The following is a 16,270-nucleotide window of genomic DNA, read 5'->3' on the forward strand; positions in this document are numbered from 1 at the left end:
CGTGATCAAATGTGAAAAGTTCATTAAACACCGCACACTGGATACTGTTCTTTTTTCTCTTTATTTTTAGGAGCGAACAACGCGTTTCGCCCAATGCGTTTTCAGGGTCGAACCTGAATGCAATGTGGTCGTGTTTTTCCGGAGGAGAAGAAGAAGCGGAATAACCGCGAAAACGAATACATTTAATGATTCAGTCTCCGGCTTTCGTTTAGAAATGATAAAACAACTTATTTGGGATTTAAAATAGAAAATGTAGCATTAAAATGTAATGAAAAAAAACGTGATCAAGGAAATGTAACATTCAACAACAATACAACCTCCAGCTTTCCCCGTGAGTGCCCGGTTTGTTTACATGATGTGGGCGCATCTGTCTGCGTCACACAAATACCCGGCGCGAATTCTCGTTTGTTCGTTCCCTATATAGTGCACTATATCATGAACACTATATGGAATAGTGACAGTGAGTGAGTGAATAAGTACGATTTCGAACACAGCTATTGTTTGTATAGCTTGTCTGTGGCCATAGCGGAAGGGGTCTTGTATGTTGACATCGGTGCCCAGAATGAGCACAGATGGAGGTCCGATCGTGGGGTAACTTTGACGCCTTGACCTCCCACCAGACGCTGTGCTCCCTAACCCTAGGGTAGAAAACGGGTGCAGGACAGCCTAGTGAGCTGAAAGGTTCTTGGTTTCTGTGTCTGCAGCCTAGCTGTAGGTGCACCTTGAGCAGAATGTCTGACCTTTATCAGAGACTCCAGGATTTCGCGATGTTGCGATTCGCAACTTCAACCAATTACTGCGAATTCAGGGCGGGGTCGCAATTTTAACCAACTAGCGCAACTTTCCTGCAAATTTGACCAATCAGTGTCGTCGTCTTGAACTGACGTCGACAAACTACCTTCCGCTATACTTCCGTGTTCAAGTGATTCAAGCATTCATGGAGTATGTGCGCGTCAAACGTCTCACACTTGCCGACCAAAATAACTGCGAAAGATCGCGAAAAGCAGTATATTGGTATTCTACATGAAAGCGGGGGAAAATTGTTTTGCACTGCATGCAACATTATTGTGGAACATAAGCATAAATCTTCCATTGATAAGCATTTTGCCACCGTGAAACAGAACTGCAGAACTGCAGGCAGGACATCAGACGACGAGGCAGATCACCATGACACAGGCTGTTGCATCCACATCAATTGCCAGCGAGGAAAGAATCAAGAATCAATTATTTATATGACCACTTCTCAGTGTTTTCGTTCTTTTAATTAATGTTTTTTTCAGTAATAACTTAATATTTAACAAATTAGTCTGGGAAAATTGCAGTAATAACTTAATAATTAACATCAGGAAAATCGCAACTTTCATCGCAACTTTCACTTCCTCTCGCACTGTCATCCCAACAAAAACCTAAAAAACACCGCAACTTTCATCGCAACTTTTTGGAAAAGCTCACGCAACATCAGGCATTTTAGGCCGCAACATTCTCAAAAAAGGCCGGCGAAATCTTGTATCGGATCCAGCAGCGGACTGGGACAAAAAAATCTGCCCGGGAATTTTGGACCAGACCGGCCCAACACAATCGATAACGCACACCTTTTCGTTTTTTTGAATGTGTATACCAACTGTGCAACTCTTTAAAACCACGTACCTTAAGCCATGCAATGAGTTAACGGGAATCAGTGAGAGTGGAAACATTAAATACTTCCAGAAAGTGTACCCATCAGTGGCGGAACAAGAGCCCTGGGGTAGAAATGGGTCAAGCTCCCCCCCAACACACACACACTGGGCCTATGACAGTGAGAAGAGAAGAGTACAACACTGTAGGCCTACATTAAATTCATCGTCAGTATTCTTTCTCACTTTCAGGTACACATAGGCTCATCTCATTAGAGTTTAATACCTGATGCCAACCCTCCCCATTAATCCGGCCTCCAGTTGAGTTGGGTATCATATCATGAATCTATTTGATAAAATTGAGAATTTGAAAATTTGAAGCCGCATGTTTTGGACACTCGGGTAAAGAGAGGGGCGGAACTGTCAACCGACCACCATCTGGTTGTGAGTTGGATCAGGGAATGGGGGAAATTTCCGGATAGACCTGGTAAGCCCAAACGAGTAGTGCGGGTGAACTGGGAACGTCTGGAGGAGGCCCCCGTCCTAGGTATCTTCAACTCACACCTCCGGCGGAGCTTTTCTGGCATTCCTGTGGAGGTTGGGGGCATTGAGCCGGAGTGGGCGGTGTTCAAAGCCTCCATTGCTGAAGCTGCAGTGGCTAGCTGTGGCCTCAGGGTCTTAGGCTCCTCAAGGGGCGGTAACCCTCGGACACCGTGGTGGACACCGGTGGTCAGGGAAGCCGTCCGACTGAAGAAGGAGGCCTTCCGGGATATGATATCCTGGAGGACTCCTGACTCGGTTGCAGGGTACCGACAGGCTCGAAGGGCTGCAGCGGCTGCCGTGTCGGAGGCTAAGCAGCGGGTGTGGGAGAAGTTCGGAGAGGCCATGGAGAAGGACTTTCGGTCGGCACCAAAGTGTTTCTGGAAGACTATCCGGCACCTCAGGAGGGGGAAACGGGGAACCATCCAAGCTGTGTACAGTAAGGATAGGACTCTTTTGACCTCAACTGAGGAGGTCGTCGGACGTTGGAAGGAACACTTTGAGGAACTCCTGAATCCGAATAACACGCCCTCTATGTTGGAGGCAGAGCTCGAGGTTGATGGTGTTTCGTCGTCAATTTCCCTGGTGGAGGTCACTGAGGTAGTCAAACATCTCCGCAGTGGCAAAGCCCCAGGGATTGATGAGATCCAGCCAGAAATGCTAAAGGCTCTGGGTGTTGAGGGGCTGTCATGGTTGACACGCCTATTCAACATCGCGTGGGAGTCGGGTACAGTGCCAAAGGAGTGGCAAACCGGGGTGGTGGTTCCCCTGTTCAAAAAGGGGGACCAGAGAGTGTGTGCCAATTACCGGGGTATCACACTTCTCAGCCTCCCTGGTAAAGTCTACTCCAAGGTGCTGGAAAGGAGGGTTCGGCCGATCGTCGAACCTCAGATTGAAGAGGAACAATGCGGTTTTCGCCCCGGACGTGGAACTACGGACCAGCTCTTCACTCTCGCAAGGATCCTGGAGGGGGCCTGGGAGTATGCCCATCCGGTCTACATGTGTTTTGTGGATCTGGAGAAGGCGTATGACCGGGTCCCCCGGGAGAAACTGTGGGAGGTGCTGCGGGAGTATGGGGTAAGGGGGTCTATCCTCAGGGCCATCCAATCTTTGTACTCCCAAAGCGAGAGCTGTGTTCGTGTTCTCGGCAGCCAGTCAGTTTTGTTCTCAGTGGGTGCTGGTCTCCGCCAGGGCTGTGCCTTGTCACCAATCCTGTTTGTGATATACATGGACAGGATATCGAGGCGTAGTCGTGGTGGGGAGGGGTTGCAGTTCGGTGGTCTGAGGATCTCGTCACTGCTTTTTGCAGATGATGTGGTCCTCATTGGATCATCGGCCTGTGACCTTCAGCACTCACTGGATCGGCTGGCGGCCGAGTGTGAAGCGGCTGGGATGAGGATCAGCACCGCTAAATCTGAGGCCATGACTCTTAGCAGGAAACCGGTGGATTGCTTACTCCGGGTAGGAAATGAGTTCTTAGCCCAAGTGAAGGAGTTCAAGTACCTCGGGGTCTTGTTCGCGAGTGAGGGTACTATGGAGCGTGAGATTGGCCGGAGAATCGGAGCAGCGGGGGCGGTATTGCGTTTGCTTTACCGCACCGTTGTAACGAAAAGAGAGCTGAGCCTCAAGGCAAAGCTCTCGATCTACCGGTCGATCTTCGTTCCTATCCTCACCTATGGTCATGAGGGCTGGGTGATGACCGAAAGGACGAGATCGCGGGTACAAGCGGCCGAGATGAGTTTTCTCAGAAGGGTGGCTGGCGTCTCCCTTAGGGATAGGGTGAGAAGCTCAGCCATCCGTGAGGAACTCGGATTAGAGCCGCTGCTCCTTTACTTAGAAAGGAGTCAGCTGAGGTGGTTCGGGCATCTGGTAAGGATGCCCACTGGGCGCCTTCCTTGGGAGGTGTTTCAGGCACGTCCAGTGGGGAGGAGGCCTCGGGGAAGACCCAGGACTAGGTGGAGAGATTATATCTCAACACTGGCCTGGGAACGCCTCGGGATCCCCCCGTCAGAGCTGGTCAATGTTGCCCGGGAAAGGGAAGTCTGGGGCCCCCTGCTTGAGCTGCTCCCCCCGCGACCCGACCCCGGATAAGCGGATGAGGATGAGGATGAGGATGAGGATTTGATAAAATTCGAAAAGCAAGAACATGGATAAAAAAAAAAGAAGTCATAAATGTATTCCTTTTCAAGATTGCTTTAGGAATTTCATGTCACATATTTTCTTTTACTGAAATTTAACTCCCACCATGATCAAATAGTATACCTAAAGTCACGGGTATATAATCAAGCATGTCGATTTCGACATTATCTGTAGAGTTGGTTATGGCTAGCGGTTTGAGTAACACCAATCTACGAAGACTAGCGTGCGTCAGGGCCGATGCCCATTGGTTAGGAAACCCCTGTGCTGATTGTGATTGGGCCTGCCCAGTGTCAATCGGGCCGCTGTTCAACTGGTTTTATGGGCCGGTCAGACCAATATATAAATTTTAAAAAAAGTGTTGGGACTGTCGGCCCACCGAGAAAATGCCCGGTATGCTCGATGGCCAGTCCGTCCCTGATCGGATAGATTGACTTCTATGATAATTACTTGTAGGAAAACGGGCAGCCTCGAGGCTGCCGAGGCAGTGGTGCCTCAGCGCGGTCAGCGGGGCTCCGGCGGAAGACAATCGCGGTTCACAAACGCAGGCAACAATCTCTTTCTCCTCCATGTCGCAGTTCAGTCTACTTCAGATTGATGTGGAAGTGGAAGAACCAGAGTCCAGTACGAGTACAGTTGTAAGTAAAGATTAAGTAATATAACAGGTGAGGCATGATATCTCTTTAATCTGTGGTACGGTTTAATTTTTTCTACATATGTATTTGAAACAGGGATCCAGAAACTCGAGAGATGAGTCGACATTTGGCACAGAGGAACACTGGAATCTCTGATGGCACCTTAAGGATTTTGTGTGGTGAAAAACGTTTTTGCCCTCTAAAGAAGAAACAACAAAAATCAAGACCGAATACACACAAAGTGCAGTCGAGATAAAGTACATCCAGATAAAAGATCGAACCCGAGATAGACGATTTCACAGTGTATAAAAGTATCGCACAACATCGCTGTATGAAGAACAACATATGAAACAGCTGTCCGACAAAAAAAATCATTAAAAAGCTTGTCAAATGTACGCCCAAAAACTGGTACACATTTACTCAATGTTCAAACATGGATTGTCATTTAAACAAAATACTATGTATGTGTTTTACATGCACACAGTATTCCTGATAATCTGATTCTAGGTGTTTTATTTTTCATTTAGGCCATATTTACATCTTCATATTTCTACCAGGAACAAGTTTTGGCATGAAATATTGCAAAAGTACCAGGTGACGAGACGGTAGAAAATGTACAACATGCCGTGTTTCTACGACTACTTTAGTACTACAGAGTACTGTGCAGGGTTTCGCACTTAAATATGCTTTTTCTAGCATTGCGACAGGTGAATGAATTGGCTAGAACACTTTACCGCAATTGTACTGAAAATTAAAAAATAATCATTGCTTTAGTTTGATATATATATATATATATATATAGATGGGATAAGCAACCCGATGTTTGCATTGTACCGTTTCGCTACAAGTTTGACACTGTACAATCAAACATAAGCTAATGCTAACGCCTCAACATGTCATCCTGTTTGTAAAACTGCTAACTTTGTCTTTGGATAGTGTGACAATATCCCCCCCCCCCCTCCACATGATCGGTACAAAAATACTTTTACTTTTCTTAGGTCATGAAAATACCAAGTAAAGCACGAGAAAAATGAAAATAAACCTTACAAAACCGTCTTCAGTCCCGGTGAGCTACATGGAAGCCCTCGGGTACAGCAATTAGGAGACATCAATGTCTGAAATGGCCGGCACTCGGGGAAGACCATGTGACAACGACAATCTTGTCACAGTGCTGCCACCCGCAGGGGAGACGGTGCAATTCAAATATAAAAAACAACGCAGCGGCTTGAGATTTCATGTGTTGCACAACTACATTTTAGATAGAGATTGACATTGGACACGTAGAAAATTAGCCCCATTGGACTCAAAACAATGTTTCTAAGACAAAGAGGAGAAAGGTGGTGGTGGTGGGGGAGGTGATATCCTGCTCCCCAGTCTCTGCGTCACCAGAGGGGACTGCTTTAGCAGCCGCAAAAACATACACAAGTTCCTTAAAACAAGCGGTGTGGACGGTAGAGAGGGGTGGAATGAGAGAGAGACAGAAAGAGAGGTGGAAGGAGAGAGAGACAGAGACAGAGAGATGGAGAGAGAAGGCGGGGTCAGTACAAGTCCTTCCGGCTGGCGGTCAGGGTGCGGCTGGCAGAGTAGGTGGCGCTGCGGATCACCTCCATCCACCTGTGGAGATGAGGGCATCAGGAGGGCATTGTTCAGAGGAACACAACAAACCAACAACTTTAACAATGCTCTCGTCCAAAGGTTCAATTGAACCCTCAGCCATTTTAAAGTTTTGGATGTGTATCGTTTATTTGATGTGTATTTCTGATCCGACAAAGATCCAAAAACCAACACACTACAGACAGAGTCAGACAGAGAGGTAGACAGACAGAAAGACAGACAGACGGGCAGAAGGCTACCTCTCGAAGGCGTACTCGCTCTCTGATCTGAAGTAGTACACGTGGGACTTGAAGTGCAGCTTGAACACGTAGTCCTTGTGGATGTTCTCCGCCTCGGCGGGCACCGTCACGGAGTAGCCCAGCAGCGGGAGGCTGGCCAGGGGGTAGTCATCCTGCAGGCAGAAGGTGGAGGTTAGGTTAGCTTAGCGTAGCTTGGTTCGGCTTGCTAGAACATTGTGTAGGGAAAATGGTTGACAATATTGTGTATCTGCCTCCCCGCGCTTCGTTTTAACCTTGGAATATATCCAATATATATATAATCCGCCTATAATGTCATTGTATCCAGTGTTAGCAGAGTTAGCTTGTGGCTGGGAACCAATTAGGCATTCTTTCAATCCTGCCACTTGAATTGAATTCTACACTTTTTTTTCTACTTGCGACTATTCAACCATTCTGCATTTCGCTGTGTAGTTCACAATTTTTGATTATTGTATTTCGTATCCACTGATCGATTCTATCTTCTGTTGTAAAAGCTACCTGGCATAAATGGATTTCCCCCAAGCTGTAACGAGTGTGCACCTTGACACTTTGACCTGCGTCACACAGTACCGCGAGAGGGCGTCTGGCCCTTGGTAGGACACTGTAAGGCAGGGGTCGGCAACTAAGTTTGGCCTCGGGCCAATTTTTTTCAGCCAGTAGGTGGCGGGCCAGAACATTATCTGTTAGAGCCATGGAGAAGATAAGGCTTATGTTTGCTTTTTTTGCCTTATTTGTAAATGATATATTTTGCTTTCATTTATAATAATTAATCATAACTGATATATTGTTTTATCTTAATGTGATTGATGTCTATTCAGTAGATTAGGGTTTATTATGCTCTTATTTTGTCCTGCCACAAATTGATACTGCCGTAAAGCACAGCTAATCGTAGTAAACTGTCGTGAACTAGCCATGTGGACACCTGTCGGCGTCTCTGCATTGTTATTAAGTGTTCGGAGCAGGACGGGAGCAAAGACTTTTCTGACCGTAGCTTAACGTAGCTAAACCATAGTTTAGGCATAAGAAACTTACCTTTTCCTGTCAATTACTTTGAGGTGACAGACCAGATACCCAGGATTTTGCTTGGAAACGTTTGCTTTTTGTTCAATGTGGATTATGTTTTGGGAATAAATCAGCAATTTTTTTTCCTTTTACATCGGCCTCGTTTCCTTCTTGGATTTACTTGGAGTTTATTGCCTTACGAAAAGCACGAGTACAGAAACTTTACATCCTGCAAGAGTAGCAAATAAGTTGCCACTACTTTATCAAAGGCTAGTTCAAGGAATTGATTAACGAAAGTGCATCTGGAACTGCGACGCAGGCCCATCAGCTGGCTTAGTCATATGCCTACCAAGCACTAGATGACTCTTAAAAGACGTAGGCTTCCATATATTGCAAGTGTATGCCCTAATCATGTTAATGTCATGCCTGATCACGTTGGGTAGAGGTGTTGCTGCACTGTCTCCACAGAGACAACGCAGCGATATCATCATGAGCAGTTCTAACTGGAGACAAAGTGAAATTCGCGAGCTGCTGATCATGTGAGAGAAGGTGATGCATTCATATTAAACAAAGACGTTGAAAGATGGTGCGATCTACGAGAGAGACGCAGAGGAACTGTCCTTACGAGTTTTTTTTAATTTATTTATTTATTTTTCGGGATAAAAAATCCTAACCCGTCCCTAATCTAAAAGTGGTCAGCAAAATAAAGAATATGTTGCGTTTTTGCACTTCTATATAGTTAATCACGTTTGTAGCCTACACTCGGACATGAACTCATTCTTGCATGCGGGTGCCTTCATTCATAAAAAAATAAAAACATTCAGGAATATGCAAATTATTCTAAAGAGGTCTAGACTCCTTGCGCAGCCCCGCCTTCTCCAGTGAACCAAGAAAGCTTGCGTCATGCTGAACGGGGGATTTTACCCCCTCGGTTATACACAGGAAACTTGAGATAAGACTGTGAAATCGCTGGGCGTGCCAAGCCTCGACCGAACCGGATTGGCAGTGTAGAAAGTTCTTATGCTGGAGAGAGGGCAGTAGTGCGCACCTAAAAAAAGCAGCCACCCACTCTTAAAACACTTCACACAATGCAACACAACACACATACACACCACGGCGGGTGCTGACTGACTGCACACACACACGCACACACACGGCGGGTGCTGATTAACTGCGGGCACACAAACGCACATATACACACACCAAGGCGGGTGCTGATTGACTGCGCACACACAGAAACCTCCGTTCCTAGCCTACTCACCGTTAGAAGAGCTGTAGGTGAAGTAGCCTCATCAGAGACTTGCGTTGCGTTAAACAGCAAAGTCTCAGAGCTTGGCGTCTTAAATCTTTTGTGGACTTTTGTCAACAGCTCTTGCCTTTCTCTTACGTGCAGTATCACACAAAAATACGTAATGTTGGGTCGCCATGGTTGTTGTATGTAGTCCTATAAATTGGGGATCCCCTTCATTTAATATTGCATAGTTTCCAATAACTCCCGCTCAGCCCCTTGCAGTTTACGCGTGACCGTGACGAATGTCTCTCTAACCTTCCAGGAGTAGTAGCAGGATTTGATACAATTAAGTTCAAAAACGGTTGTGAAAGAAAAAAAAGTTCACTGTATCCGGTCCTTTACATTTAAGCTAACAGATAGATATTCGATATTCCAAAAAAAAAGAAGAAAAAATTCATATAACATCAGAATAATCTGGCGGGGCAGATATTATGTCTGGCGGGCCAGTTATGGCCCGCGGGCCGCCAGTTGCCGACCCCTGCTGTAAGGGATGGCTGAGTGATTCATTAATGAAGGGTGAATGGGTGAAGGGATTGCTCACCAGGTGGGACTTGTAGAAGAAGAGACTGAAGCTGGTGAAGACCACCCAGAGCTTCTGCCAGCCGTTGCTGTTCTTGAACTTCCTCAGCAGGTTGCCTGAAAGCTGGTTCTATGTACATACATCAAAGAGAGAAAGAGAGAATATCAGCAAATACGTCAAATACGTTGCGTTCCACAGAGACAGGTTGGCCCCGTACAGAGGGGACTCCCTCCCTTTCCCAAGCTCGGAGTCTCAGGTGCCCGCCCGGGGGGGCGACGGCGCAACCGCTGCACGCGGCTACACAGGGGCACACGAGCCCTATCGAAGTCCCATTTCCCCTGCACATACTTCCACAGAGACAGTGACTAACAGGGGCGTAGGAACGAGTTTAACATTGGAGGGGACACATATCGGAAACCTGACATATCCATTAATGGTTCGAAAAGAAATATGGCATAAATGAACTACACTGCAAAACATTCACAAATGTATTTTATTCTTCTAAAAACATACATTTGTAAAGGAAAACACATTTTGAATGGCAGTATTGAACTGATACATATCAAGTCAATTCTTTAATTGCAGGCCTTATACAGTTTTGTAGACTGATAAATAAAATGGGAAGAATATTGATCTAAATTTGAATTTGTATTTTCTGAATACCTTTTCTTTTCTTAGTTGTATCTTATGCCTCAATGAACAGACACAGGCAAAGGTTAAGGTTAAAGGGAAAAACAGCATCAAGAATTTTAACATACAGCAACTTGTTTTACTCTTGAGTGTATGATATTCCACATTTCCACTAACTAATTGATGTGTGAAGGTAAAGGTAAACGAAATCGACATTAGAATGGATGTAATGAACTGATAAATATCAATTACTGTGACACAAAAAAGGTTGAAAAACACTGGCCTAGGCAAAAGAGCCAAAATGTTTTCTCCTCCTGTCATTTGCAGCCACGAATTGCTTGCAAATTGACTTCTTGTCCAGTAAGTCAAGTCTATCCTGATGGAAATGACAGACAGCAACATGGTTGAGTCTGTTTTGAGACATTGTGTACCGGATCCAGGTTTTGAGCCTGCGGAGGACACTAAAACTTCTCTCTGCCTCACAGGATGAAACGGGGACTACCAGAAGCAACCTGACCAGGTTTTCCACTTGCCCAAATAGTCTACGTACCTCTACAGGCAATCCACGAATGATCCCTGCAGCCTCTGCACTGTCTGTTGCTAAATGAGTAGTTCAGGCGAAACATAGAAAGCTGCACTGAAAGTGACTCTCTGTTCAACTCTGGGTATTTCTCAATGACTGCAGCATCAATCTCTCCACTCAGAAGTGTCTCTTCCAACTTTTGCAAAGTCAACAAGTCATCCTGGTTAAATGGCTCACTGAGCTTTGCATCCACAATATCCAGGACAAATAATGAAAAATAATGTTATTTTTACAGTCATCTTTAATAAATCGCTTTTTGTCCTTTTCTTTACTGTAAAGTCTGCTCCATTTTCGCCAGCAAACGTTGGCTAGTAACGTTCATAATAACAACTTTTACCTAGCAAGAGTTAGATGTTGAATCATCAGCTTAACATCAACAACTCTAACGTTAGTTTTAAAATATAATTATCCTCCTGGATAAAATTATGATTTCCTTTCTTTTTTTTTTCTTCCCCTGGAGAAAGAAATCATTGAAACTACGCTGGTGCTGTCTTTTCATCTTAACAGCTCTAACCTGTCGCTAGCTGCAGACACCCGCATCTCAAACAATCTGACGCCTGATTTCCACCGGGGACGTGTTGGCTCGTTCGTTCGCGAACCGGTTCGAATGAACGAGTCTTTACGATGAACGAACCGAACCGGTTTGTTTCTCCGTTCGTCTCGTTCACCATTCGATTCACCGGAAACTCGACTGAACGAATTTCCGGTAGCACTAACTCCACTGAGTCTGACTGACTCAGATGAGAACCGTGCAATGGCATGCATTCCGGCGAAACGGCTGTGCCGCGGAACGGCTGCGAACTCTGCCCTGCGTCACTCCCCAGCGGGCGCGTAACGGCGTAGCGCTGCCTTGCGAGCCAGCCGTATTCACGCGAGATCACGAGATCACGTGATAATCCTAAACCTAATGTTCTCACCTTCCACTCCCAAAACTACTACAATTAAATGCCAGGCTTTGTCCTTTCTGATATTGTCCTTATAAAAAGGTTGATACATTTCATAAATAATTTTATGTTGCTCCACTTCGACAGTCTCTCGTCGTCCATGTTGCCGACCTGGTGCCACCGGTCATGACGTAATGTCGATGTGAATTTGTGATAGGCTACATGAGTTGAGTATTGTGTTTTATTTTGAAAATTGACCGGAGGCTCTATGGCTTTTACTTTTTCACTTCCTGCCCGGCTCGATCTGCTCTGTTGAAATTGACGCGGTTCATCAACAGCTCGTGTAGAAAAATAGAAGTGCTACGGAATGATAGGGATGCTGCGGAGAATTTCCGCAGCGCGGGATCCCCGGTGGGGATGGTTTCATTAATTAGAGTGGCAGAAATCAGCAGCGGTGACCGTGCCGCAGCCGTTACGTGGCGCTTATGTCCCCGGTGGAAATCAGGCGTTATGCTGCGTTCATTAACGGTCGGAGGTGGGAAGTCGGAATGGAAAAAGCGCAATCTTCGACCTACGTGCGCTCGAGCTACCAAGTTGGAAAAACATGGATGCTCACGTTGAACTACAAGAAAACAAATGTATTATTAGAATTATAGATGATAAATGTAAACTATCTAGTTCTGAAAAAAATATTGTCGACAGTAAGGGAACGGACTATACATTGCTGTCATCGTAAGAGAACCCCTTATTAAGAAAAAGTATACTCAAGTTCATGAATCGGAATTGGTATCGGGAAGGAAAAAAAATGGTATCGGAACATCTTTAAAAATTTGTGTTCGGAAGTACCTACTGGCACCTTACAGGCCACCGCAGCTTATCGGCAAGGGCAGGGTAATCAGATAGAATCTGCATCCTCACCGCTAGACTCCAACGTTGTTGCCTACTTTGCGTTTAAAGTGTTAAACATCCCGTACAACGACAAACACACTACATATTAGTGGTGAAACGGATCAGTGTGTCCACGGTTCGGTTCAGATAACCGTTTTGGGCCTCGGTTTCGGATACGGTTCGGATTAGGATCATGTCCGTGATAGTAAAAAGGCGGACTTTTTTTTGACGGAGGGTTTGGGGGAGAAACACAAAAATGAATGAGACCCACAGGCTATTTACAATGTGTTAATTGACTGCAATCAGACAACTTGCAAGGCTTTTTTGTGAAATAAATGTTCCCCTAAATGCATTTGAAAACATGGTGCACTGAGTGTAACATGTAAGGGATAACGGCCGACGAGGCTGCATGAAGCCAGAGTTGCCTCTACTGGCTTCATGCTGCTTCATGGTGCTTCATGGTGCTTCCTCAAATTTCCTCTTATTGTCATTTCCATTCATCTTTTCCATTCATAAATTGTCATGGACCGCTTAAAGTTTAAAGCCGAGTTTGTTTTGAACGCTGACAGGCTGAAGGGAGGGGCGGGAAAAGTCTCATTGGCTCGGGCAGCGCTGGAGAGAATGCATTCCGCTGGGTCCTAAACACCCTTTTGTATCGGACGTAGGCTACAGTAGGCAAAATACGCTACATAAGGCAATGCCTTCATGAAACCGAAATCCGCGGATCTCCAGAATGCTCCGAACTGTGGTAAACGAACCGAACGGATTCGGATACAATTCGAATCCGCTGCAGGCCTACTACATATCCACACACACACACACACACACACCTCCACGGCGACGCTGAAGTCCACCATGGACACGCTGGTGTTGCGGTGCCAGCACACGTGTACGGTGGTGTTGCCACGGTGACCCGGGCGCTCCAGGGAGGAGTGCGATCCCGCCAGCTCCTCCTCAGACTCCTGCTCCCCGATGCCCTCGTCCTGGAGCTCTGCAGGACAGGGGGGGTAGGAGGGATGAGAGAGGAGGCGGTGGGAAGAGGGGAGAGGGAGGAGAGGAGGAGGAGGAGAAGAGGAGGAGGGATGACAGGAGGAGTTTTGTTTAAATACAGCACTTTATTTACCGATGTTTTGAACCGATTTGCACATGTGACTTCATTTTTTATCCTATCGATTTTTTTTATTGTTGTTGTGTATTTTATGGAGGTAGATTTGTGACTTTATTATGCAATCAAAAATAATAGGTTTGAGAGCAAAACTTTCCACACTGCAATCAAAAAATAGGTTTGAGAGCAAAACTTTCCACACTGCAATCAAAAAATAGATTTGAGAGCAAAACTATCGACACTGCAATCAAAAAATGTTTTATTGCAAGATAAATTGATGTGATAAAAAAAATATTAATGGGAATCCAAAAGTTTTGTTTGCAAACCCAAAAGTTTTGTTTGCAAATCCAAAAGTTTTGTTGCGAATCCAAAAGTTTTGTTTGCGAATCAAAAAGCTTTTTTTGCGAATCCTAAAGTTTTGCTTGCGAATCCAAAAGCTTTGCTTGCTGTTGAGCTGAATCTCGTGGGCGGGACCTACGCCGAAAGATGTAAGACACGTCTCTATTGGCCAGTCTCGATCGGAGTGACAGCTTGGCAACATCCACAGTTAGTAACGAGAGAGGGAGTTCTATTTCATGTAGGCTACGCCGTCTAGGCTTCGCCTTATGGGCTTGTCCCGTGCGTGCGCTTGCGCGCCCTGAAAATCCCGTAGGCCTCCCTGTCAGCCGACAAGGAGAACATGGCAGAGGAGAGCAGGGCGATGTTGTTGACCGCCGCCGCGGATTGAGAGGCACAAACTAAAACCCTGTCCGTCAGGCCGACAATCAGCTTCTGGAGACGGTCGGGGGGCAGCGGCTTTTCGGATGTTGCCAAGCTGTCACTCCGATCGAGACTGGCCAATAGAGACGTGTCTTACATCTTTCGGCGTAGGTCCCGCCCACGAGATTCAGCTCAACAGCAAGCAAAGCTTTTGGATTCGCAAGCAAAACTTTAGTATTCGCAAACAAAGCTTTTTGATTCGCAAACAAAACTTTTGGATTCGCAAACAAAACTTTTGGGTTTGCAAACAAAACTTTTGGATTCCCATTAATATTTTTTTTATCACATTAATTTATCTTGCAATAAAACATTTTTTGATTGCAGTGTGGAAAGTTTTGCTCTCAAATCTATTTTTTGATTGCATAATAAAGACACAAATCTACCTCCATAGTATTTGAGGGCCTCGAAGTGCGCTACATAAATAATATTATTATTATTATCAATGTGTTCTAAGGATTACAGGCACGGCGCAATACTTTTTGAGAGGGAATTTCAGAACTACTAATAAACTACTCACTAATAAAAAAAAAAAAAAAAAGGCAAAAATAGGGGATTGGGAGATGGACGAGACTTGGGAAAGGGTTGATGGGAAAGGGGCATAGAAGGGCGGTCGAAAGAGAGAAAAATAGATTATATTTTGCTGTTTTTGGTTCCTCTTTGATTTCAAATCTGGGAAAATACTTTACTAGGGATTCCCACAATTTATAGAAAACTATTGTAGCAGGCGGGAAAAGCAAGCTCGCCGAAAAGTAGTGACACCCATATAGCCCCACTACAACCCCAAATGTACCGGGAGCGGATCTATAGAACGCCCTAACAGGAAGGCGTCAGCTGCTGTTATAAAACCATGTTTACAAGAGGTAATTTGACCTGTCAGAGGCTCAGGAACAGTGCTAACTTCAGTAAGGAGCTACCTAATCACACAAGAGTTTCATAGTTACCACCTTGTCATTCAGCAGCACGCACACAATGACAATCTCACAAACCACTCGGCCAATGGTCAGTGTTGCCAGAATCACCAGGGATTCTGTCCCAATCTGGCAACACTGCCTATGTTGTTGTTTTCAAGGCCTTTTTAACATATTTTGACAAAGAAATACCACACACACGCACACACACACGTACTACCACACTAACACACACACACACACATACACACACACACACACTCACTGTCGGCGAGGCTGGAGGATAGCAGGTCAGACTGGGGGTCGCTGGTCTGCTCGGCGAGGTCCACTGCCATCCTGATGTCTTCCAGCCAGCGCTCCATCTCCGCTGCCGAGCTGGGGAGAGAGACCACCGGTTAGGACCAGAGAGAGGGGGGGGCGAGAGACCACGGTTTAGGACCCGAGAGAGAGAGAGAGAGAGAGAGAGAGAGAGAGAGAGAGAGAGAGAGAGAGAGAGAGAGAGAGAGAGAGGCAGAGAAAAGCACAGAAGATAACAAAACATAGACAGAGAAAAACAAAGGCTAATATTAATCCTATTAAGTATTCACTATTTAAGTGAAACCCATTCCAGATGAGAGAGTGAAAGAGGCAGAGAGGTCGCCATGCTTCAAGATAGGTTAGTGTCAAAAAGACGCTTATCCGCAGCAACGTCAATTAAACGTCCAACATCAACAACGGTGTCATGAACGAAATTAGTAATGCACACAACATAACGCCACATGGCGAGATTGATTTAGCATGAGCAGAGATCCATACTTCATGAGATCAACCCCGATCCCAGTCTCCCAGCTTTTGCTCTAAGCCTCCAGTAAGATGTTGTTCATGTGGATGACAGCCCACTCTAGTCCCCACGCTGTCACTCTTCA

The 16,270-nt window shown here is 45.7% G+C and overlaps 1 protein-coding gene across 3 annotated transcripts in view; it reads right to left on the reverse strand.

Annotated features, from left to right (window-relative positions):
- Window positions 1–4,955: 4,955 nt before the first annotated feature.
- Window positions 4,956–16,270, reverse strand: part of LOC115541590 (FERM, ARHGEF and pleckstrin domain-containing protein 1) — a 132,541-nt gene continuing 121,226 nt past the window's right edge. For all 3 annotated transcript variants that reach the window (XM_030353374.1, XM_030353373.1, XM_030353372.1), the window contains exons 24-28: window positions 15,631–15,740; window positions 13,424–13,584; window positions 9,630–9,737; window positions 6,778–6,929; window positions 4,956–6,538 (exon numbers count right to left, since the gene is read on the reverse strand). In XM_030353374.1, the coding sequence (XP_030209234.1) occupies window positions 6,463–6,538; window positions 6,778–6,929; window positions 9,630–9,737; window positions 13,424–13,584; window positions 15,631–15,740 (607 nt within the window). In that variant the 3' untranslated portion in view covers window positions 4,956–6,462. The remainder of the gene's footprint in view (window positions 6,539–6,777; window positions 6,930–9,629; window positions 9,738–13,423; window positions 13,585–15,630; window positions 15,741–16,270) is intronic.

The sequence above is a fragment of the Gadus morhua genome, chromosome 4, assembly GCF_902167405.1.
Source record: "Gadus morhua chromosome 4, gadMor3.0, whole genome shotgun sequence".
Lineage (NCBI taxonomy): Eukaryota > Metazoa > Chordata > Actinopteri > Gadiformes > Gadidae > Gadus > Gadus morhua.